Raw genomic sequence first — 25,387 nt, 5'->3', positions numbered from 1 at the left:
CACAATTCACCTTTTACACAGTCTAGGATTTTCACTAAATTACCCAAAGTCGCACTTTCAGCCCGCTCATGTACAACAGTTCCTAGGTGCAACGATAAACACTCTGACGGCAACAGCGCAGCCAAACTCTGCCAGAGTCAACAGCATGCAGCTGCTAATTCGGAAATTCAGACCTCAACACTCGCTCCCAGCGCAGGCATTCATGCAGCTGATCGGTATGATGGCCTCCTGCATCTTCATAGTCCCGCACGCGAGGCTACACATGCGTCCGCTCCAGGAGTGCTTAGCACGATAGTGGAACCAGGCTCATGGGCATCTAAAAGACCTAGTGTTGGTGACCGGTCGTGCATACAACTCTCTGCATTGGTGGAACACACAAAACCTTTGCAGGGGACGACCGTTCTAAGAGCCTGTCCCACAAATAGTGCTGACGACGGACGCATCTCTCCAGGCCTGGGGAGCGCATGTCCTCATTATACCGTGCAAGGACTATGGACGACGCAGCAGCAAAAGATGCATATCAATCTGTTGGAGCTGATGGCAATCTTCATGGCAATGAAGGCATTCAAATTGCGCCTGTGCAACAAAGTCGTGTTGATCCGGACGGACAACATGACTGCCATGTATTACATCCAGAAGCAGGGAGGCACACATTCTCCGCAACTATCTCATCTAGCCCAGAGCATGTGGAAGTGGGCTATCCAAAGGAACATCTTCCTCATGGCAGAACATCTCCCAGGCAAGGACAACCAGATGGCAGACCTGCTCAGCAGGCACAGTCATCAGATGCACGATTGGGAGATACACCCCTCAGTGCTCCAACCATATTTTCAGCAGTGGGGTCATCCAGAGATAGACCTATTTGCCACAAAAGAAAACGCAAAATGCTAAACCTTCGCCGCCAGATCCCCACACCCGCAGTGCGATATGGATGAACTGGTCAGGCAGATTTGCATACGCTTTTCCTCCAGCACCGCTCATACCGCTAGTGGCACGCAAACTGCGGCAGCACTCCATGACGCTCATTCTGGTTGCTCCAACTTGGGCACGGCAGGCCTGGTACACCACATTCCTGGAACTTTCAGTGGTGCCTCACCAACGGCTGCGCCTCACGCCCAGTCTCCTTACTCGGGGCCGTGGAGACATTCAGCACCCAGATCCGCAACAGTTGAGCCTTGCGATATGGCTCCTGAGGTCATAGTTTGGCTACCTCGACTTGCCCCCTGAATGTATGAACATCATCAAAGAGGCAAGGCGGCCTACAACTAGGGCATGCTATGCAGCCAAATGGAAGCTATTTGTCATCTACTGTTCCAATAATGACATTAATCCGCTGGATGCGTCCACGCAAAACATCATATGTTATTTGTTGCATCTATATCATTGCAATCTGGCATATAGTTCCATCAGGATACATTTGGCCGCCATAGCAGCTTATCTTCAAAACAGGCAGCATCTTTCCCTTTTCAGAGTGCCTGCCATTAAAGCCTTTTTGGAAGGACTCAAAAGAGTGATCCCTCCCAGACACCCTCCTTCACCTGTCTGTAATCTGAACATAGTTCTCACCAGGCTCATGGGGCCACCCTTTGAACCTCTTCATTCTTGTGAGATACAGTGTCTTACATGGAAAGTGGCTTTTCTGATAGCCATCACATCGCTGAGAAAAGTTAGTGGGCTTCAAGCCCGAACAATTCAAGAGCCTTTCCTACAAATTCATGCTAATAGGGTAGTGCTACGTACCAACCCTAAATTCATGCCCAAGGGGGTGTCGCAGTTCCACATTAATCAAACCATAGAACTGCCCGTTTTCTTTCCAAACCCTGATTCTGTGGCAGACCGAGGACTGCACACCTTAGATGTTAAAAGAGCTCTCCTGTATTACATCGACAGGACAAAAGACTTTAGAAAGACTAAACAACTGTTTGTTGCCTTCTCTCCACAACACAAAGGCAACCCCATTTCCAAATCAGGTCTAGTCAGATGGATTGTTAAGTAAGTGCATACAAATCTGTTATCATAAGGCTAAACGCACCTTAACAGTTCCCCCAAGAGCGCATTCCACACGCAAGCTAGGGGCATCCATGGCTTTCCTAGGTAACATTCCTCTAGAAGACATATGTAGAGCAGCCACATGGTCCACCATACATACATTTACCAAACGCTACTGTGTAGATGTACACTCCAAACAGCAAGCTGCTGTAGGACAGGCTGTTCTCAGAACTCTCTTTCAGACTGCTGCAGCTGGCACGGGCAACCGCCGCTAAGGAGGTGACTGCTATGTAATCTATGCACAGATATGAATTCAGCAGCCCACATGCCCGAACGGAATATGCTACTTACCAGTATGCATCTGTTCTTGGCATGTAGGGCTGCTGACATTCATATCGCCCGCCCTCCTCCCCGGTGCCTGTCGCAGCTGTAGCACTCAGAATTATTCTCAGGCATGGTCATCACTTACTGTATTACACTCCATCTCTGCCACAATGGCGACAAACAATTTGAAGATGGAGAGGATGGCCATGCGCACTGTAGTCCAGGGGAGGAGCCACCTATCTCGTGATACTTCGAAGACTCTTCCAGGACAACAATGTGCGATCATCCGGACCCAACACTAGGCGGCGAACTATGCACAGATATGAATGTCAGCAGCCCTACATGCCAAGAACAGATCCATACTGGTAAGTAGCATATTCCTTATTTGGGCATGGCAGGCTTTGCAACATCATTTTGGTTTGCATTCAGTTTTCGATCTGAGGAAGTCAGTCTGATAATTTTTTACTGCCTTTGAGTCATTCTTGTGTTGTTCTTATCAATTTAAGTCCTCAATTTAAAAAGACGGATAGTGGCATCAGAAGTTGCCACCCTGCAGTTGGAGGTAACGACAAAAGAGCTTAGACATTGTTCTTATGGGTGCCCTATATTAACAAATATACTTAAATATTCTTCTGGTATGAATTTGACTGCAGGATGCATGGTACAAAAGAAACTTTAGGCTATACAACCTTTGTAAATAACACTTTGTTAAAGATAATTCACTTATGAATTCTATTCCACTAGTATGAAAAACACTGAATGCTTATGACAATGTGTGCCCAAGCATTTTAAAGAGAATATTTTACTACTTGAATCCTTGCACTTCAGTACGTCTTTCTGGTGTTGCTTACTATTTTTCAGAAAAAGTGGCTCTGTATTTATCTCCGATCTAGAGCATGGATTCGGCTTTGTGGCACAGGAGCCTTGGATACAGTTTTCCACAGTGAAAGAGAACATCCTGTTTGGAAACAGGTTCAATGCCAGTTTCTACCAGCAAGTGGTTGAGGCCTGTGCCCTGACGGATGATCTTAGTGTGAGTAAAAGCCCAGTTGCATGCAGCATACCATATGTCATAGATACATGAAAACACTGACTTTTAAATGACTGAGTAGTGGCAATGGTCATGCCAGCTGCATGGCTCTTTCATTCTCATTTTTTCCTCATTGTTGTGGATGACTTCTATACCTGGATAGGTATACCAGCCTTAGCTATCCTGGTTCCGTTCCAGCCTTACTAATCATGATACACCTCCAGTCACATTTGTAGGTAAGGATGTGCTCTGGACATTTTTCTGTATTAAATTCAGACACTCAAAAAAAACCTCCCTCATGAAAATGTCTTTCATAAATTCAATAATTTCTTTTGAGTCTGCTTTGGGTACAAATCTGACTTCAGGCCACTTAGAATAATATGCCCACATGCATCAAGGGTTTTTGCATTCGCAAACGGTGCGAATTGCAAAATCGGCCGTTTGCGAATGCAAATCCCTTTTTTGGGATGCATTAAGGTTTTGGCTTTTTTCGCAATTTAAGAAATCGCAATTTATTTGCGATTTCTTAAATTGCGATAGCATTTAAGAAATTGCAATTTTGCCATTTCTTAAATGCAATGCATGATTATTTTGAAATTGCGAATTCGCAATTTGGAAGGGGTAAATTAGCATGAAGTTGAACTTCATGCTAATTTACCGAAAACTTTAAAACATGCACTAGTTGCATATTTGAAAGTTTTAATTTACACACACACATGTCCTTGGGTCATGTGTGTGTGTAAATTGCACTTAAAGTTAAATTTCAGGGGTGCAGGGAGGGGTTTTTTGGACCCCCCCCTGCACCCTTAAAATTGCATTCACATTTTGCGATTCGCAAAATGAAATTCGCAAAATGTGAATGCCTTCCGATTCATTCCTATGGGCCTTTTGGCCCACAGGAATCAATGGGAAGGGTTTCCTTATTTGGATTCGCAAAATTGGGAATCGCAAATAAGGAAAAATAAGGAATCGCACATTAAAATACGAATTTTTAATGCATAGGTATTTGCGATTTCTAAATTGCGATTCCTTAATTTTCGCAAATTAGGAATCGCAAATACCAACAATGATGCATGTGGCCGATAGTCTATTAGAACGATAGCTAACTTGGTCTGATGGGGCAAGGTGTGGAATAGTCCCAAAACATCAATGCCCAACTTTTCCCAAGGAGACTCTGGAAGGGGTATGGGAGTAAAGGGGGATTGGTCGTGCGGAGGTTCTTATCGCAACTGGCACAAATGGTGCACTCTAAAACTAGAGCATCAATGTCTCTATCCATTTTGGGCCACAAAAAGTACTCACGAATCCTACGTTTGGTAAGTGTGGCACCCAGGCGTCCCTCGTGCGCCTTGGTTAAGATCGTTTTTCTAATGTTAACAGGAGGAACTATTTTATCTACTCTGAAGACTAGTCCATCTTCTAGCGATAGTTTATTTATTTATAGCATTTGTAAAGCGCATGAATCACCCCAAATGGGGTATCTCCGCGCTGAGGGCGTATAAAGGTAGGACATGCAGTGTTTAAAAAAGCAAGGTTTTTAGTTTTTTCCTGAAGCCTAGATAGTTAGTGGAGAGGCGGATATCCAGGGGTAATTGGTTTGGGTGCCAGCTAAGAGAATAATTTTCCTCCCAATCTGGTATGTCTGATACAGGGGATGACAAGAAGGCCTATCCCTTCCGAGCGAAGGGTACTCGATGGTGTGTATTTGATCAATTTGTCGGCCAGATATACAGGACCCATCTGGTTTAGGCCTTTGAATACTATGCGTGTTTTAGAGAACAGTGGTCCCTATTTTGGAAGGAAAAATGGACAACCACAATAATCATACGCTTAAACAGATCGTATGTCTTTCGTCTAGCCGGACAAGAATTTATTTTTATATATAAGTTCAGTTGATTGTGATTCAAAACATTAAATGACAAGTGGGCACAGCCGTGACCCACAGAACACAAGACAAACCAACGAAAAACAGAATGGCCAAAGGCAGGGTATAAGATGTGTCTGTTTGTTTGTAATCACTATGACAGACTTAAATATCAATTTTCACACCATTGATCATTACAATATTATAAAATCATATTGCATATGGTGCTTTTAGTGTCGACAACGTTTCGATGCTATTCACAACAATATAAAGCATCATCTTCAGGACAAAGGATAGTTCATTGTTGTCTTAAGCTTATTCACATATTTTGCCTATATCGCATTACTGTATCAATATTTACAAGGGAATAAAAGGGGGGAGAAAAATACAAAAAATAGAGATAAGTAAAACTAAACTGCTAGGCATCTGATTGGTGACTTCTGTGAGGGTGAATTGATGTGTGACACAAAGAAGAGGACATCCGCTTCAGGACTAGAGTCTAGTTGCACAGTACTCATGCAGCTTGTGCCCGAGATGTCAGTGAAGGTTGAAGGCGCAGTGGTTTAGGTGTTAAAACGGCAATGTCAGTGAAGGTTGAAGGCGCAGTGGTTTAAGGTGAAAAAACGGCGATGGATGAAACTGCAAAAATGGAGAGGAAGCATTGGGATAAAGGCGTATCATAGTTGTTCATGGGATGTGAATCACAAGGGGTGGCGGCGGGCGACGCGATGCACGTGCAGTGAATTCTGTGAGGGTGAATTGATGTGTGACACAAAGAAGAGGACATCCGCTTCAGGACTAGAGTCTAGTTGCACAGTACTCATGCAGCTTGTGCCCGAGATGTCAGTGAAGGTTGAAGGCGCAGTGGTTTAAGGTGTTAAAACGGCAATGTCAGTGAAGGTTGAAGGCGCAGTGGTTTAAGGTGAAAAAACGGCGATGGATGAAACAGCAAAAATGGGGAGGAACCATTGGGATAAAGGCGTATCATAGTTGTTCATGGGATGTGAATCACAAGGGGTGGTGGCGGGCAACGCGATGCACGTGCGGTGAATTTTTTTTTAAAAACGATAGTGCCGTTGTATTTAAATTGTGGCTTTAATTTCTCAAAGCAAGCATTAGTATTACGTTGCTGATGTTGACCATTATTTATTTAGCGGTTCGGTACAGATTGCCCAAAGTAAAACAGTGTTGTTAAAACATTCCTTACGTTTGAAGGATGAACAAGGTTCAACGGTAATGACACGCTTGTATTACGGCCCAGTAGATCCGTAACGGGGGCTGACAGCCACTAAATCTGCGGTGACAAACAGTCTATATTAAAACCGGCATTCAGATGTGATTTTAAAAACGGGGGGTGCTCAAAACGGCGCAGTGAAAAGTCATTTACCGTCAATGGGCTATGGGCCTTCCTTGTATGGTTTAATTCCTGATATAAATATATTTATTTTCGCCAACAGCTATGCTGGCATAGGGTTCAACACAATCATTTGGATCACCAGTTCTAATATTGCAGTCCTTCACAACAAGAACCATGTCTTTCAATTCTCCTAAAGGATCCTCACTGTCATTGGAATCTTTGACACATGCTATCCGCACATTGTCTCTCCTATAACTCTGACATACTTTGTTAAAGTGGCCCAGTTTGCCACAGGATCGACATATGACGTTTTTAGCTGGGCAAGCCTACCATTTTTTGTATGCACTGAGTTACCACACCTAAAACAAATGTCAGTTCTTCTTTTTGAAATTAGGAATACACACCGGAGTGACCGTTTCAGTGTTCTTGTTTTCAAGTTCCTTCACAAAGGCTTGTGATGTTTTGATACTATTTGCGATATGTATAGACTCTTCAAGAGAGGGGTTATCTATTGACAGGAGTTTTAGTCTGATTGATCTGTCTGAGCATTGGCTTATGAACTGATCGCGGACTAACTGTTCACTGAAATTCTCAAATTCACAGTCTGTGATCATTTTTCCTGAGGGCGATGATGTAAGTGTCTACATCCTCATCACACTTTTTGGTACGTTTGAAGAATGTATGTCTCAACACCACTATTCTAGGGTGGACATCATATCTCTTGGCTAATTTCCTGATGGTGCTCTGCTATTTATCTGGTTCCTCCCCTTCACCTGCTTCAGCTAGAGGTAGGTGTTTGAATGTGTCCCTACCTTCGAATCCTAAGAAGTTGAGCAATAAAAACCCTTTCCTTTCTGGTCTGAACATGTGTGCACCAATAGCCCCTAGGTAATTCTCTAAGCATCGAACCATTTGCGCCGTCTGGGTGGTTCTCCTGGTGTGTTAATGAACGGAGGTGGAGGTTGGACAGATTGCATAGCAACACCAAAGATGAAGAAAAGAGAAAATAGAAATAATGAAAGATAAAGTTTGTAATAATATAAAAACACTTATGTAAAATAAAGATTGATTTATCTTTGAACCAAGGCACTGTTATTGTTCTTCATTTTGAGTAAAATTAAAGAGTACAAGATGAAATGTGCCAACAGGATTAGATGCTAGAAAGAACCAGTGTGTAAGTCACTGATGAGTAAATCTCTGAGCAAACACAACAAAAAGAATGGGCTTGTGTGCGTGTCACCGAGTAAGCCAGAGCACGCCAATGTCTCTGCGTTGTTGAGCTAAGTTGTGCGTGCCACCGTTCTTTAGAATGCTGAGTACACATGAAGAAAAATGGGTGTGCGTGTCACCGAGTAAGCCGATGCACGCTGGATATAAACTCAAATCCGTTGTAAGTGCTCAATGAGATTCGTTGTGCGTGTGTCCGAAATGCAAAATATACGTTTTGTTTGCTTCAGCGAAGGTTTTAAGGTGAGCGTGTCACCAACATCAGATGCACGCTGAGGAGTGCTTGTGATGCAGTAAACATGTAACATAAATGTGCAGAACTGTGAAGAAACCACTCACTGCAAAAGCATAACATCTACAGAAGAGGGGAAGTAAATCAGATAAGACAATATCCGAGTTGTCTTGCACACTCAGCTGTCACAGTAGGTGGTAGAGTCCGAAGCTGACAGGGTGAAAGAGTTCTGCTGGTTACGTGCTTGAGGAGAGGCTGCCAACCAGCGCTGGGTATGTCACTGGCAGGCGGGAATCAGGAGCTGTAGACCCGCCAATGTTCTGTCAACAGTCTGCCAGAAGCTGATCTCACGTTAATTAAATCGTGTGCAGATGCTACCTCAAAGCTGAGCTTGTGCTGCTCCAACAGGATAAAACTACAACCTTTACTCTGTCATGCTTCAATTCTGAGCTGACGATCCGGTGCAGAGAAGAGGAGATAAATCCTTTGGTGTAAACAGAGTGGCAGCTTCTTCCCAAAGCCGCGTGGGTTCTGTGTGGGAACTTGCAGGGTCCTTGTCGCCACGCCAAGAATGTAATAATCCAAGAGACCTTGTGAAAGTTAAGGTAAACTTTTAATGTAGAGACAAGTTCCCATAGACGGGAAAGACGTGCGTGGAAGCACCTAGCAGGCGGTGGCGTAACTGACACACCGTTGGTTCCAACTGTCAATAACAGAATGGAGTCTGGTGTACCACAGGCAGCGCGAGGCAGTAGGAATAACAATACTCTTGCGCTGGGTCCGCGTGAGAGAACACTACAGATGTGCTCTGGACATTTTTCTGTATTCAATTCAATTCAAAAATATCTTTATTTCGGTAAGATTTTACCATAAAAGACGTTTAAAACATACATTTTAAAATTGATATTTGATAAAGAGTTATACAATGAAATATAAAATTTATAAAATCAAGCTTTTACACAATCCCATGTTGCACAGGGATGACCTGTGTACAGAAAGGTCAGTTACCAGCCCTAAGGCATTTCCTTCTGATGGGCCAGAGAGCGCACAGGTACTTAGCCACCGCAAACACAATGTAATCGGTCAAATCAGTTTTCAGGACTCTAAAAGCGGCCATGCACTTCACAAAGCCCAGATTCCTACATAAAGGAACAATCCAGTACTTGCGGATCTCTCGGTAGGCGGGACAAAGAAAGAGAATGTGAAGTTCAGTTTCATCCGAGGTTCTACATGCTGGGCAGGTACTGTTTGCGTCATCACTCCATTTAGTTGTAAATGATCTGATAGGGAGGGAGCCATGTCTCCACTCCACTGTAGGTATAATTTCCTAAGTAGAGGAGGGTAAACTTTATCCAGAATCGGTTCAAAGTTGTAAATGGCCTTAAAGGACATGAAAGAGTCTGTCAGAGTCCCAGGTTTAGATTGATTGAAGAGCAGGGATAATTTACTGTCACGGTATGTCTTGGCTAGCTCTTTTTTGGAAATGAGTTGGCAAGTAGACAAGGGATCAGACCACATTTTTTCTGTATTAAAATTTGAAACCCAAAACCTTCCTATACTACCCGAGAAACCTCCGGAAAAAAGCCCTTCCTGGTTTATCAGAGATTTTATCACAACCTTGTTTCGTATAAGCCTAGGCTTGTTTATTAAAGTCTAAATTCTGTAAGAGATGGTACTTATATTTTGTGTAACCTGGTGTAGTTCACATGCATGAGGATGGTCATTAAGAATACAACACCTAAAACTCCTGAACACCCTTAGTCTGTCGCTGTGAGCAAACCCAGGCCTCACTGTTTTTGGAAACTGCTAAAGACTGAACGTTGTAGACATTCCTTTGAGTACCTAAAGCCAAGGTTTCTGAGCACAGATTACTAGATGTGAACCATCCATATATCTAGGATCAGTGTCACACCAGTTGATAATTGAAAATAACCTTCAATGCTTAGATGTGGTCTGAACTCTAAGGAAGGGTGAATACCCTGAAGAACCTATGTGCCAAGCTCAACCTGAAGGACCCCTGGAGACTACAGCACCCAGACGACAGAGACTAAACCTTCTACTCTAACCCACATAACTCATACAGCAGGATCGACTACATCCTCATTTCGGCCTCTCACACACACCTCATAGACCACACAGAAATTGCGCCAAGAACGATATCAGACCACTCACACATCAGTCTAACACTTAGCGGTAGACACAACGAACAAGCAAGACGCAGGTGGAGATTCAATAACGACATCCTCACAAACCTGGCTAACGCAGCCGAAGTAGAGAAGACAATAAAAGATTACCTAGAATTCAATGATACCCCAGACACAGACAGAGGCACCCTCCGGGACGCCTTGAAAGCTACAGTCAGGGGAAAAATACTAAGCATCAAGTCCAGAATGAACAAAGAAAGAAATAAGAGTGACAGAGCTCGAAACGCTGATTAAAGATCTGGAAAGATGCCATAGTACAAACCTAACAGACAAAAACACCTTGACAGAGTTAGCTAGCAAGAAATACGAACTCTATTCTAAGTGAGAGAGCAGGCATATGGATAAACAAATACAAAGCAATAAACCTATGCACAGCAAACAGAGCAGGGAAAGCACTAGCCTCATACCTCAAGAGCAAAGAGAGACAACACGCGATTTCAGCGATAACGGACACCAATAAGAAGTCACAAACTTCAAACAAAGAAATACTCAAGGTCTTCACAGATTTCTATGAATATCTATGAAGGGAGGACAAGAACCTTAAACCTGACGGGGGAGCCAGCCTCCTAGACAAGCTAGACCTCCCCAAGCTGTCATATGCAGAAAGAGCAACATTAGAGCAAGACATAACTGGGGCAGGGATAGAGAAAGCGGTAGCAGCCCTCAAAGATAACAAGGCTCCCGGGCCGGATGGCTACACCGCAAGGTTCTATAAACACTTCCTCCGCCTAATTAAGCCCACAATGGTAGAGGTCTTCACACACTGTATCCAGAAAGGGAAAATGTCAAGAACAATGGCAGAGGCAAACATAATAGTAATTCCTTAAGAAGGCAAATACCCACAACACCCGCAAAACTACCGCCCCATATCCCTAATCAACGTAGACTGCAAAATCTATGCAAAAGTTCTAGCAGCAAGACTAAATGCCCTGCTACCAAACCTAATACACAACTCTCAGGTGGGCTACCTCAAAAACAGGATGTCTCAAGACAACACAAGACTCCTATTAACCACGCCTCCTCCAACAACAAACCAGCTGTTATGATCGCACTCGACGCCGAAAAGGCGTTCAACAGAGTGTCGTGGCTCTTCCTTGACCAATGCATGCAAAAGTTCGGACTAGGAGAGAACTATAGAAGGATGGTGATGGCACTCTGTAACGAGCCGAAAGCCAGGGTGGTAGTCAACAGAGAAACCTCAGAACCACTACTCTTAGGACGAGGCATGAGACAAGGTTGCCCACTCTCCTTAGCACTCTGCCTGCTCTCCCTAGAGCCACTGCTGACCATGATCAGATCCAACTCTGAAATAAAATGAATCCAGATAAGGGGCAACACAGTGAATTTGGCCGCATATGCGGACGACATACTCATCACAACAGAAAATCCAGGTCCCTCAATAGCAGCCCTAATGTCCACCATTGAGGAATACGCACAAGTATCGGGATACAAGCTCAACAGAGACAAATTGGAATGCAAACCTCTAAATGTACACACAACGAGAACAGTATTAGGTCCCTCAGGTTTAGCTTGGCAAAAAGGAGCCCTGAAATACCTTGGGCTTTACTTCGGGAGAGATCTCAAATCAACACTTGACCACAACGAAAAGACAATACTAAACAAGGTGAAAGAGAAACTAGACACATGATCACCAAAGTTTGTCAGCTGGTGGGGCAGAGTGGAAACAATAAAAATGATGATAGCGCTCATGGTTAACTACCTGCTTAGTATGCTCCCGCTCATTACCACAGAGGACTTCCACAAAAAGCTAGACAACCTAACAAATAAATTCCTCTGGAGAGACAAAAACCCCAGGATAAGTCTACAGAAACTAAAATTAAGTAAAAGCTTAGGAAGTCTCAACCTTACCAACTTCAAAATATTCCAAACAGCATGCCTGGCCAAACAAGGAATACACTGGCTCTCACCAAGAAAAGACTATACACCGGCATGGCTGACGCTTGAGAGAGCAATCCTAAATGGACTCGACCCCCTAGCCCTACTTACAGCAAACAAACACACAGAGTCCAACAACATCATACTTAAAAACACCAAGAACGCCCTCCTCAAGGTTGACAAAGGAATGGAAATAGGCATTAAAAACACGAGATGGACATCCATCTGGTTCAACACTAAAATAAAATACAAAGACAAGATACTCAACATCAGCTCCTGGCACGAGAGAGGCATCTCCACTCCCAACCAGATAGAAAAGCTCAGCACCTCACTCACATTTGATACCCTAAAACAGCTGCACAACCTACCAGACATTGAATTCTACAACTTTCTAAAAATTAGAGCGGCACTTATTTATTTATTTATGGGTTTATACCGCGCTTGAATCGACTCCCGGAGGAGTATCTCTGCACACAGACGCCAGTAGCAGAAGTAAGGGAGCAATCAATCCAAAAGAGTAGGTACTAATCCGGGATTCAAAGGTGAACTAATTCTGAAACAGGAAAGTTTTCAACCTTTTTCTGAAAGTCAAATGGTCCGAACAATGCCTCAGCGGAAGAGGGAGTTTATTCCATAGAGCAGCGCCAGCCACTGACAGGGCTTTACCTCCCTGTCTTGTCTTTCTTACCGTAGGCACTCGAAGGAGATGCTGGTTACTCGACCTAAGGGTGCGAGCGGGGTTATATGGACTGAACTTTTCTGCCAAATATGAGGGTCATAGTCCGTGTAGACCCTTGTGGACCACGCAGCAGGTCTTAAACTTTACCCTTTGGCGAACTGACAGCCAGTGCAGTTTTTCTAGGAGAGGTTTTGAGGGTGATCTAGGGGGTGCATTAAGAACTAACCGAGCAGCAGTGTTCTGCACCACTTGAAGTTTACCCAATAAACCGTCATTAGCGGATGCCAACAGTCCGTTGCAGTAGTCAAGACGACTAAGCACCAGGGCCTGCACCAAAGTTTTTCTGGTAGAATCAGGGAGTAGGGGAAACACTTTACGGAGGAGTCCTATAACGTGAAAGCAGGATCCCACTATGCTGTTTCCATGCCGCTTTAGGGATAGCTCCTGGTCCAAGGGTACCCTCAAGTTCTTTACCACCTGTTTGGGTTTGGGGACCGGGCCTAGATCTGACGGCCACCAGTCAGGGGTCCATAACATTTTGGCCTCCCCAAAGAGCATGACCTCTGTCTTACCCACATTACATTGTAGGAAGTTCGAGGACATCCATTGGGAGACTGCCTTCATGCCCACGGAGAAGGACTGTTTGACCTCAGAAGTAAGAGATTTAAACGGGAAGAGGAGCTGGGTGTCATCAGCATATGATACTGGAATGAAACCAAAAGCTCTCATAATCCTCGCATGGGGGGCCACATAGATGTTAAAGAGAGTAGGGCTCAAACATGAGCCCTGTGGCACCCGTTAGTGATCTCTACCTCCGCAGATCGGAACGCACCCATGTTAACACATTGAGCGCGATCGGAAAGAAAGCTCCTTAACCAGGCCAAGCCATGCTCTCAACCCCAATCTCTGCAAGACGTCCGAGCAAGATGTTATGTGATATAGTATCGAACGCTGTGATAAATCCAGCAGCACCAGGACCACCGAGTGACCCTTGTCCTGGTACAAGCGGAGATCGTCCGTTATCGACAGCAGTGCAGATTCAGTGCTGTAATACGGCCGGAAGCCGGACTGAGAATAGTCCAAACTCCCAGTTGTTCGATAAAATTTGAAAGATGTTTATTCACGTGCTTCTCAGTGAGCTTGCTTAGGAAAGGGAGCAGGGATATGGGTCTGAGGTTGGACAACTTACTAGGGTGAACCTCAAAAAAGAGACCTCATCTATTCTGCAGTACTTTAAACAAAATTGGCCACCAAACATCACACTTCTACAAACTCCTAAGCCCAGTCTCGACAAGATTGCACATCAAAAGACTAGAATACTGGGAGGCCCAACATGCTAGGCGCTTCAGTGAGCAAGAAACAATTCGCCTCTGGACATCAGCAGCCGCAAACAAAGTCACCCCTACCCTAGCGCAAACGAAATACTGGCTACTCCATAAAACGTACTGGACCCCAGCCCGCCTAGCAGCAGTAGGGTTCTGAGATAATGACCTATGCTGGAACTGCCACAAACAAAAAGGGGACCTAGCACACCTCATCTTCTACTGCCCCAAGGTCAAATCATTGTGGGGTAAGATCAGGGAATTCATAAATAACTTAACGGGTCACTCACTGCAGCCAGACTTCCTAGAGGTGGTCACCGCCTTCATGTCACTGGAAGTTCAATCTAGGAATGATAGCGAACTGATAGATCTCCTACTCGCAGCAGCTGTCAAAACCATCCTAAACAACTGGAAAGATACAGGGAAAGCATCCTTCAAAAGCTGGTTTAACTGGATCACCTACCTCAGAGGGGCACACAACATAACTTCAAAACAAGCACGCACCCAACCCAACAACAAAGAGAGCGATGTGGCACTCATTAGTCAACTACCTGAGCTCGCACAAACCTCCATAGGTAAGCCATAGGGCCAGACTACCCAACACGCAACCTCCTTACAGAGCAAACTCTGGAAGTGAGCAGCTAAAAAACTACGTTACCCACCCTGTCCTCTTTTTCTTCTCTCTTCCCCACTTTCTCTCTCCCTCTCGAGGGCAATATACAAGTCCACCAATTACAGAATACGCCAAGTCTCTGATATCCATTGTATGTTTAATGTAACCAACCTAGCCTGCGAGAAGCCTGCTGTAACCCCACCGGCGTACACAGACATTGTATTGCCTGCACTTTATCTTGTACTGTATCTACAAATTCTTCCAATAAAATCTTTTTGAAATAAAATAAAATTAAAAAATAACAAGCATTTGCAATGCACTAGGTCTCGCATTTACGCAAGTTTGAGCTATTGGCATTGTAAATGACAATGCCTTTTATTTAGGTTTTGGGTTTTAACACCTAAATAAAAGACATTGTCATTTACAATGCCAATAGCTTCAACTCGCATAAATGAGAGACCTATTGCATTGCAAATGCTTGTTTCATCCCAGCTACTTGGCGATGCCCTGCATGGGAATTCCTACCTGGAGAATGACAATGCTGTCCTGAACTGCCCATTCCTTCCTGACTTCAGTGACCTTTCATGGTCTCCACTTTTACCCTTACTTTATCAGTACCACAGAATCAGTACTTTGAGGTTATTTTTTGCCCAAATATTCTTCTGGGGGACAGTTCCATGGATTTACAACACAGTCAGTAAATCAAGGCCATTATACTACAAGTCCTTGCTCATAGGCAGGACCACTGGAATAACGCAATTTTGTGGCTTTTGCGTTTTCGGAGTATTTACATATTTCCCACACTTGCCGCATGATTCAGATCTTCTGTATCAGTTGCAAACATTGATTCTAGCTCAGATGGATCAAATGAGGCTTTCAAAAGCATCAGCCGTGGTCCCCCGGAGGGCAGACACTTTTCAAAGATGAACTGTCACCAGTTCATGACGGCTGTATTCAGGTTTTAGAGTGCTGCTGACCTGGGTCTCAGGATCTACAACGGCTCGGCTGACCTGGTTCTCTGGCTCTACAGCAGCTCTGCTGGACTGGTTCTCTGACTCTACAGCAGCTCTGCTGACCTAGTTCTTAGGCTCTAGAGCACCTCTCTTGATGTGGTTTTCTGGCTCTACAGCAGCTCTGCTGACCTGGTTCTTAGGCTCTAGAGCACCTCTCTTGATGTGGTTCTCTGACTCTACAGCAGCTCTGCTGACCTAGTTCTTAGGCTCTAGAGCACCTCTCTTGATGTGGTTTTCTGGCTCTACAGCAGCTCTGCTGACCTGGTTCTCTGGCTCTACAGCAGCTCTGCTGGACTGGTTCTCTGACTCTACAGCAGCTCTGCTGACCTAGTTCTTAGGCTCTAGAGCACCTCTCTTGATGTGGTTTTCTGGCTCTACAGCAGCTCTGCTGACCTGGTTCTTTGGCTCTACAGCAGCTCTGCTGACCTGGTTCTCTGACTCTACAGCAGCTCTGCTGACCTAGTTCTTAGGCTCTAGAGCACCTCTCTTGATGTGGTTTTCTGGCTCTACAGCAGCTCTGCTGACCTGGTTCTTTGGCTCTACAGCAGCTCTGCTGACCTTGTTCTCTGGCTCTACAGCAGCTCTGCTGACCTGGTTCTTTGGCTCTACAGCAGCTCTGCTGACCTTGTTCTCTGGCTCTACAGCAGCTCTGCTGACCTGGTTCTTTGGCTCTACAGCAGCTCTGCTGACCTGGTTTTCTGGCTCTACAGCAGCTCTGCTGACCTGGTTCTTTGGCTCTAGAGCGGCTCTGCTGGAACAAACCTAATACTTGCCACTGGTTTCGTGAGGAATTATCCCTATAACTCAGGGCAACGACTTCCCAGAAGGAGCTCAGGAGGGAGGCTTTATTGTCAACCTTTCATCAGAGTTATTCCCTTCTATGAACCTGTTTCCTCCATTAGCTCCCCGGCTTGCAGTATTAGGCTTGTATATACCAAAAAGTGGGAGAGTGGTCATCCACACCAAAGGGACAGGACACAATACTGATACCAAGTCAAAGAAAATTCCCTTTGGTACACCTCAATAGCATACAACGGTACTCAAACCTCAATCACACCTCACTCATATATGAACTGTTGAAAATGCCAAAGAGTAGCATATAAATGTTTTATTCACCAAGTGAATGCATAAAAAAGCTCTATTTTATATCTAGCAAGATATATTAAACTAACATATAAACAACAAAAAAAATGGCACAAAATATTAAGAATTACTTGTTAAACGCATCAAGAGGATGACTGTTTCACAGTTCAACATTAAAAACAATCAACATTAAATTCACAATTAAAAACATATCATATATATGTGAACATTTCATATAAAAGCATCACAAGAAAAACATGACAAATGAATACAAAATGACCAAAGGCAACACGTTTCGGTGGAAGTAACTGGTCCAAACCACCTTCTTCAGGCTGTCTTATAAAAATGTGTCCAAGGATCCTAACATCGTTATGTAAGAATGTGGATTCAATGACAGGAGACTTCACTCTTTATCTCCTCCTGCTAGTACCAACCAGACCTTTTGGTAGTAGATTTGTTACCAATACGGGAATCTCACACGTTAATACTGAACAGTTTGAACACTTGGTGGTCACAAAAATAATCCTACTCAAGTATCCTTCCAGGGGGAATGTTCAATTTTAATATGTAAAGTGGGTAAAAGACACCACCACGGGTTGTCCTTAGTTGTTGTTATTTGAAGCCACAATATTCTTCATGTACTAAAAAGGCAGCCAGGCACCTCTTCCCTTCAGTTTTCCACTATATCTTAGTACTGAGAAATGGGAATCGGGATATAAAAATCTCCAAAAATATGTGCACGTAGCATCACCTTTTCCAAATGCGGGTTACACTTGATAAAAGATACAAAACCTGAGTGGCTTGACTCACAGGGCATTGACAAACAAAAGGGTTGCTTGTATTAAAAAAGGCTACTCAAGAATAGCCAGAAACAAGCAGTTTGGTGAACTATAAATCAAGGTGCGTGCGCATACATACTCTAATTGTAGGATGCAGAACACACAAGATGACTACTTTTAAGTTTGCCTTAGGGGACTTGATTTGCCTCTGTACTAAGCTTGGTTTTAGGACTAAAACACTGGCTATACTATGAGTTTGGTTCAGGCAAAGGGGGCATAGCTGTGCTTAGCATTGTGTCTCTTGTCTTTGAACTATTTTGGACCCTTCAAAGTGAATCTACTTTATACCCTCGGCCAACTATTCTCACTGCAGCATCCCAACAAAGAGAAAGAACCCCAAGGATGGTGGAGAGCCCTGCCACGCAGGGTTAAGAGCTCCGATACCCCAGCTACACCACAACAAAAACCATAATCACGGAGTGTCTTTGCTCATTGAGACCCATACGACAGGGTCTATGTGCCATCTCCTTCATCATAAGAGGCCTCAATCACTAAAAGGGACTCTGTGATCAAATCAGTGTGGAGATTTCTGCGTGTTGAGAATACTGGCACTATGCATGGACAACCTCACAAATGGATTTAACAGATCATGGGTGGGAGGGGGGTGGGAGGGGGGGAGGGGTTACCTAATGCCACCACCTACACGAAATGGTGCTGAGGCATATACTGTCCGTGTAGCCTGTGGGTCAAGCTGCAGTACTAGGTGTTCCTGTCACAACCAGTTATTTAAGAGGAATTTTCCAGGAGCTCCCAACATCAAGGTAATGATATCAGTGTGCCCCACATTAACACATATGTGCCTGGTCATCAACTATTTTCTCAAGCTGCAATTGATGCTGAGCCCTGCATCCACTTCCACAAAAATACATCACATGAGTTCACAGGGAGGCACAGAAAGAACCCCTGAAAACCGATGCAAGTACCCCCATCCCTACAATTTTTTTAAAAAAAATGATAATGGCTGCGGTATGGAGTTTATAGAATGCCTCCCGTCCGACAAGTTTAAAGAGAATGTTTTGTGAAAGGATTCTCGCCAAAAAAAGTAACTTAATTCGAAGGATGGATCACAGTTTCAATATTTCCCGCTTAAACATGAAGTTATCTGCAGTTCGCAATTTCGAATCCCAGAAAGTCCGGCTCGGAATTCCATCTTTCTGAGATATTTAATTTCAGCACTATTAAAGTGGATAATAGTAATTCTGATTGTTCACACAGCTTTAGAGCACAAGTGCACTATGAAACGCTAATTAAAAACAAAGTGTTAATTTAAATAATCTTTTGTTGCCTCTGATACTACGTCAGTGGCAAGAAGAGATTATTTAACAACGTCGAAGACATAGCGAGCATGCTCCAGACTCCACTGGTTTACGGTTCTTTTTTTAAACAAATACCCCAGCAAAAGTCACCCACATGGATCTCGGACACCACCACCGCCCTTGTGAATACCTGATCCTGTTTCCGTGTGAAAAAAGGTCACCGCTGGATTTTTAAGACTCACAGTTTGCTGTTTCTATGTAAAAACTGATGTGCACTGCTGCTCGACACCCGAAGTCCGCCCTGCTGTCTGATCAACACATCCGGCAGGCATCTGAAATCCCAGACCGATGCCCGCTGGCCCTCACCGGGTACTGCAGAGGGACATCTACGGCCCTGTGTAACAAGCCTTTGGCTGCGCACCAATGACACGTGCTCTGCTTGTGTTATTTGTACAATGGTATAAACCAGCCTGACTGTCAGTTCTGTCTCAGGGCTGCGCAGGGAGGAATGCGGGCGAGCGGCATTCCACCCGCAGCGCCTACCCACCCACTCACTACCCATACACGCCATGGCGGCGGGGCCTAGAAGGACAGACTCAAGGGATTAAAGAACCCTGACCGACCCGACCATGTCCCAGGCTAGAGACAGGGCGGCTGTGCCAGCCTCCATCTGTACCGCAGACCCTATGTCCGTGACAGACGCGCCACTGTCCACAGGGAGCCGGGCGAGCGAGAAACCGGGAGACACACACTGATCTTAGCGGGTCCGATGCCAGGCTGGCATCAGATGCCAACCGTCCCGCCTCAGATCAACTTCTGAACGTGGCACTTACCTCTAGTATTCCAGTGGAGGTCAGTATTGTCAGTTCAGAAGTGAAAACAAGCCCGGAACACCACAACAGCAGCGCAAGTGACTGGCCGTTGTGTTGCCATGCAGTGGTCTGGGGCACTTCCGCTGTGCAGCCAATTTGCATTCACTACACGAGCTTGATGTCAAGACCAGTCTCCTCCCGCAGCGCTGCCTGCCTGGAGTCATGAATCTCCGCTAGCAGCCCCACAAACACAACGACGATAGAACTGTTCAGTGCCATATTCACTTACCAAGGTTTCCAATGTGCCTGGGTGTTTCATTGTGAATATCAGAGGCAGGAGGTTGTGCTTTACAAAGTGGACATTGGATGTTTAGGGGAGAAGGCTGTCTGCTATAGGAGGACTGTTATGTTCATTTTGAAAGGGGCTGTCGGGAGCAATCATGCTCTTTCGGACCACTGGGCTTTATTATAAGTGCGGGAGGGTGCATGTGATAATGTTAGCAATGAGTATTCCATAATGCTTGTTTCCTCAGAATGCGAACTTCACGGCGCTGTAAAGAGCCGGGACCCTTGTTGCACGGTGTGGGCTCTGGAGTTTGGCGTCAGAATGGGCGAGGATGAGTCCCTAGGTGGCACAAGAGTAGAGTGCCCACTGGAAGTCAGCGCGTGGCACCTGGAGGGACTGCCAGGGCAGAGAGCTGGTTGGTGGCAGACTAGTCTGGCACGACAGAGCCCATAAAGTATCCCCTCTTCAAACCCTTGCGTACTCCATGCTACAACCGTGCCCTCGCCCACAAAACCACCAGACACACTAGGGCAAAAGGTAACATTTACCGGGATCCCTCTCCTGCCCACTCCCAAGACACGACCTCAGCCTCTTTCTGACCTCCCCCTGCAGGCACAGACCCATCGAGCGGATCCTCACGCGTTCTACCAATCCCATGTTTCAAATTAATTACTCTGCAGGGGTGCACAGAGTGAAGCTGCATCAAAATCTCACTTCCCATCGATGCTGGTATAGTAGTTTGGGATGGTTGTATAGCGCAACATGTCAAGCACTGGCAGAGGATGCGGCGCTTATAAACGTAAATCGATACGCCCAGGATCACACAGTGCTGTCCAATTGCGGAGCCAGGATTAGAGCCCGGTCCTACGGTGGTAGGCTAATAGCAAGCACACGACACCTCCCGCCACATTCAAAGTGCAGCTAGTGCAGTTAAAACAAAAACAGAGTCCGCAAAAATGACTAAACAATGATCAGGTGGCTTCTCTTCTGCTTTTCTCCCAGCCCTGGCGCGGGACTCCGATTTAATGAACTATTCTTTACTCAAAGCTCTGCAATTGTCAGGCCGTGAGTTATTCCTTGGAAAAAAAACTTGTAGTTCACTCTTGCTGGCCCAAGCAGAAAACTAGTCGTCTGATTTCTTCCTGCGTACTCCAGCATTAATCATCGACACCGAAGAAGGACCAGTGGTGCGCACGCACCAGAGGAGCGGGGGTAAGGGAGCACGAAGACGCCGAGACGAGGTAGGGGATGTGTGTGTAAGCGCCGGGGGGGTTCTCTGTGTATGTATGTGTGTATGTATGTGTATGTGTGTGCGTGCGTGGGGGTCTGTATGGGTGTTGTATGTGTGTTGTGCATGTGTTGTGAAAAGCCTGCCGGAATCGGAGCGCGTGTTGGCGCGCGTGACCTGATCCCGGCAGGCTGCTGCTGCGTGCGCGTGACAGTCTGTTGTCCTCTCCCTTTCAGTCCTTGAAAGCCGGAATGATAACAATAGTCTCGCTCTGCGACAGCAGGCCTTTGGCCTGCGATTCGCAGGGCGAGACCTAAAAAGGACACCATCCAAGAAGTGTCCTCAATGTGGGTCGAAGTTTCCCTACACCGATCTACCTGAGGTGTGCAACCTTTGCCTCTCACCGGAGCTCGAGGCCAAAGACTGTTCCGCTTGTGCCTCTTTCCGCTCCAAAAAGACGATTCGGGACCGACGAGCTCGAAGAACAATGGCTCACTCATCAGCTTCGATCCCAGACGACATGTTTGGAGAGGGCGTCGACGTGCCAGAACACCAGGACGCCGAAGAAAGCTCCAGCTCTTCTGATGCCGAAGACTCAGACGTCGAGGACATCACTTCAGCTCAACGGAACGTAAGTAAGACCGTCGACCCCAACCCTTCCTCGACACCCTCAAAAAAGGCTTCGGTCACACCCTTACCTTCGGGCCCGGGTGCACACCGAGAGACTGCTTCCCACGCCCAACCTTCGGGCCAGGCAAAGAAGCCTACTAAGCCTTCAGGCGGCTCGGTCTCGAGCCAGCCTATTCCTCGTGCCGATCCGATACCGACACCAAAGAAGAAGCCATCTTCGTCAACCACGCCAACCGTTGCTCCGACACCTAAGCACTCGGCGCTGAAGACTGGCAGCGGCTCATCGATGCCGAAACCCCACTCGGAGTCGAGTAAAAAACCACCTAAAGGCCCAGAATCTCACGCTTCAGAGCCAAAGAAACACCCGGAACAGAAAAAACATGTACCGGTCAAAGACATTTCAAAAGGTCACACTTCTAAACTAAAAGAATGTAGACCATCTACAGACTCTATGCCGAAAAAACCTCCGGAACCGAAAACTTCAACCCCAAAGGATCTACCCTATACAGAAGAACTTTTTACAGCAGATCCTCACCAAAAAACTCTTGTTAAAGATCCTAAGACTGGACAACCAGCTCTCAGCTCCAAGAAGAGAACACTAGAAGCGCCTGCACCTCCTCCTCCTCCAAAGAAGAGAGATATTGCAACCTCTCCATTAAGGGTCCCTTCTCCACCACCTCCCCATACTGTTCCTCCTCCTACAGCTTCTACACCACATCATTCTCCTACACCATCCACTAATCCAGATGATGATGTGAATACAGACTCTGATGACACAGGTGGGGGTGCACATTACCCAGCAGGGACCAATAGTCCCCCTCAGTCACCTAATCCCTGGGAGGATTATAACACCCCTGATGTGCCTTACGTCCCACAAGATGATGTGTACCCTTCCAGACCTTCCCCACCAGAGGACACTATAGGTTTTAACCTACTAGTCCAAAGAGCCGCCCAGTACCATGGGGTTTGCATGCACACTGATGGTGTGGAGTAAGATTTTCTTTTAGACACTTTTGATAACACACAAAGGTCCACTGCCATTTTGCCAATGCTTAAAGGCATCATTAAGCATGCAACAGAGGTTTTTAAAGATCCTGTCAGGGCTCAGGTCCTCAACTCTCGCATTGAGAAGAAATATAAAGCTGCCCCTACAGACCCTGTTTACATCAAAGGTCCAGCACCACTAGATTTTTTAGTAGTGTCTAATGCACGTAAACGTGCTTATTCACAAACATCAGGTGAGGCCTCGCCACCAGATAAATAATCTAAGCTCCTTGACGCCTCTGGTAAACGAACAGCATTACAGGCAGCTAACGTTTGGCGCATTGCCAATACCCAAGCGATGTTGGCAAGATATGACAGGGCACATTATGATGAGCTAGAGTCCATAATGCAGCATCTACCAGACAAATATAAAAATAGGGCCAATGAACTCATACAGGAAGGTAAATATATTACTAATACTTCCATTCGTTGTGCCCTTGATACTGCAGATACTGCCTCAAAGGCAATCAATACCAGTACCCTTTTGCGGAGACATGCCTGGCTACATATTTCAGGTTTTAAACCTGAGGTACAAAATGTTATCCTCAATCAGCCATTTGATGAGACACATTTATTTGGCCCTAATGTTGATGTGTCTATAGAAAAGATGATAAAAGACACTGACACTGCAAAATCTATGGGAGCCTTGCAGCTGAAAGCTCCCAGACGTTCTTTTCATCGCTCATCATACAGAGGCAACACAAGAGGCTACTCCTCCGAAAGCCCCCCACTTCCTACAAAACCCCTAGTCAATCCACATACACTAAGGGCTACCAAAGATGGGGTTACAGGGGTAACAACAACAAAGGCAGAGGCAAAACCAATAATTCCCGCTCTGCCTCCACCCCTACCCAATGACTTTCCTCCCCTCTCCCCTCCCCCAACATTCCACTCCTGTGGGGGGAAGACTGCAGCAATTCCTTCCTGCCTGGCTCAACATCACATCAGACAGGTGGGTGTGACAAATTATTCAGTCAGGGTACTGTCTAGAACTAACATCTACCCCCCCGAACATACCACCCAAACAGCGTCCAATGTCACAAGAACATCTGTCACTGTTAAAGCAAGAAGTAATGTCTCTGCTAGGAAAAAAGTGCAATAGAACCAGTTCCTCTGCACCAACAAAGCAAGGCGGTTTACTCCTTATATTTTCCTATTCCAAAAAAGGACGGCTCTCCAAGGCCTATTCTGGACCTCAGACCGCTAAACATACATTCAGTCAGACCATTTTCACATGGTCACACTCCAACAAGTCCTTCCTCTCCTGTTACAAAACAACCTCCTTGCTACTCTAGATCTCAAGGACGAATACTTCCACATTCCCATTCACAAGGCTCACAGGAAGTATCTCAGATTTGTAACAGACGGCCAGCACTATCAATTCAAAGTACTCCCATTCGGAGTCACAACAGCACCAAGTGTATTCACCAAGTGCCTAGCAGTAGTGGCAGCACATTTACGAGACAGCACATACATGTCTTCCGGTACCTCGACGACTGGCTCATAAAAGCCAGCTCATATAACCAGTGAATGGAACACACTCACGTCACTATCCAATTGCTCCACAACTTGGGGTTCACAATAAACCATACCAAGTCTCATCTGTAACCATCTAAAGTACAACAGTACCTCAGTGCTACAATAAACACCTCAACAGCGCTAGCTTATCCCACTCCAGTAAGGAGTCAATGGAATCCGGTTCAAGGTCAATTAACAGACCTAGTGTTGGTAGACGATCAAACTCATCGCGCTCTACAGTGGTGGAACACCAAAAACCTTTCAAAGGGCGACTGTTCCTAGAGCCAGTTCCCCAAATAGTCTTGACAGCGGACGCATCGCTCTCCGGCTGGGGAGCCCACCTGCTGCAACACACCATGCAAGGCAGGTGGACACCACAACAAAAGTTACTCTATATCAATCACCTGGAGTTACTAGCTATATTCCTAGCACTGAAAGCTTTCCAAAAACAGGTATCAAACAAAGCTGTGTTCGTCCACCTGGACAACATGACAGCCATGTACTACATTCAGAAACAGCACGGAACACACTCCCTGCAACTTTCTCGACCAGCTCAGGGCATATGGCGCTGGGCTATACCTCAAAACATATTTCTTCTGGCCCAACACGTTCCAGGAGTACAAAACACCATAGCATATCTGTTAAGTCGTCAGACACAACAGACCCAGGAGTGGGAACTTCATATGCAAGTTCTTCAACCATTCTTTCAGATGTGGGGACAACCTCAGATAGACCTCTTTGCCACTCACAAAAAGGCCAAATGCCCAAGCTTCACCGCCAGATATCCACACCCACTGTCCAAAGGCGATGCGATATGGATGAACTGGTCAAACAGATTTGCGTACGCTTTTCCACCTGTACCGCTCATGCCACTAGTAGTTCGCAAACTACAGCAGCATTCTCTAACCCTCATCATAGTTGCTCCAACGTGGGCTAGACAG

The 25,387-nt window shown here is 45.6% G+C and overlaps 1 protein-coding gene across 2 annotated transcripts in view; it reads left to right on the top strand.

Moving 5' to 3' along the window:
- Nucleotides 1-25,387, top strand: part of LOC147706825 (ATP-binding cassette sub-family C member 10-like) — an 875,391-nt gene that overhangs the window by 473,328 nt on the left and 376,676 nt on the right. For both annotated transcript variants that reach the window (XM_086925960.1, XM_086925959.1), the window contains exon 9: nt 3,175-3,346. In XM_086925960.1, coding sequence (XP_086782086.1) covers nt 3,175-3,346 — 172 coding nt within the window. The remainder of the gene's footprint in view (nt 1-3,174; nt 3,347-25,387) is intronic.

This window comes from Lissotriton vulgaris, chromosome 6 (genome assembly GCF_964263255.1).
Source record: "Lissotriton vulgaris chromosome 6, aLisVul1.2, whole genome shotgun sequence".
In the NCBI taxonomy this organism is placed as follows: domain Eukaryota; kingdom Metazoa; phylum Chordata; class Amphibia; order Caudata; family Salamandridae; genus Lissotriton; species Lissotriton vulgaris.
Note: the sequence above shows the minus strand (reverse complement) of the source record. Positions and strands in the feature narration are given on the sequence as shown.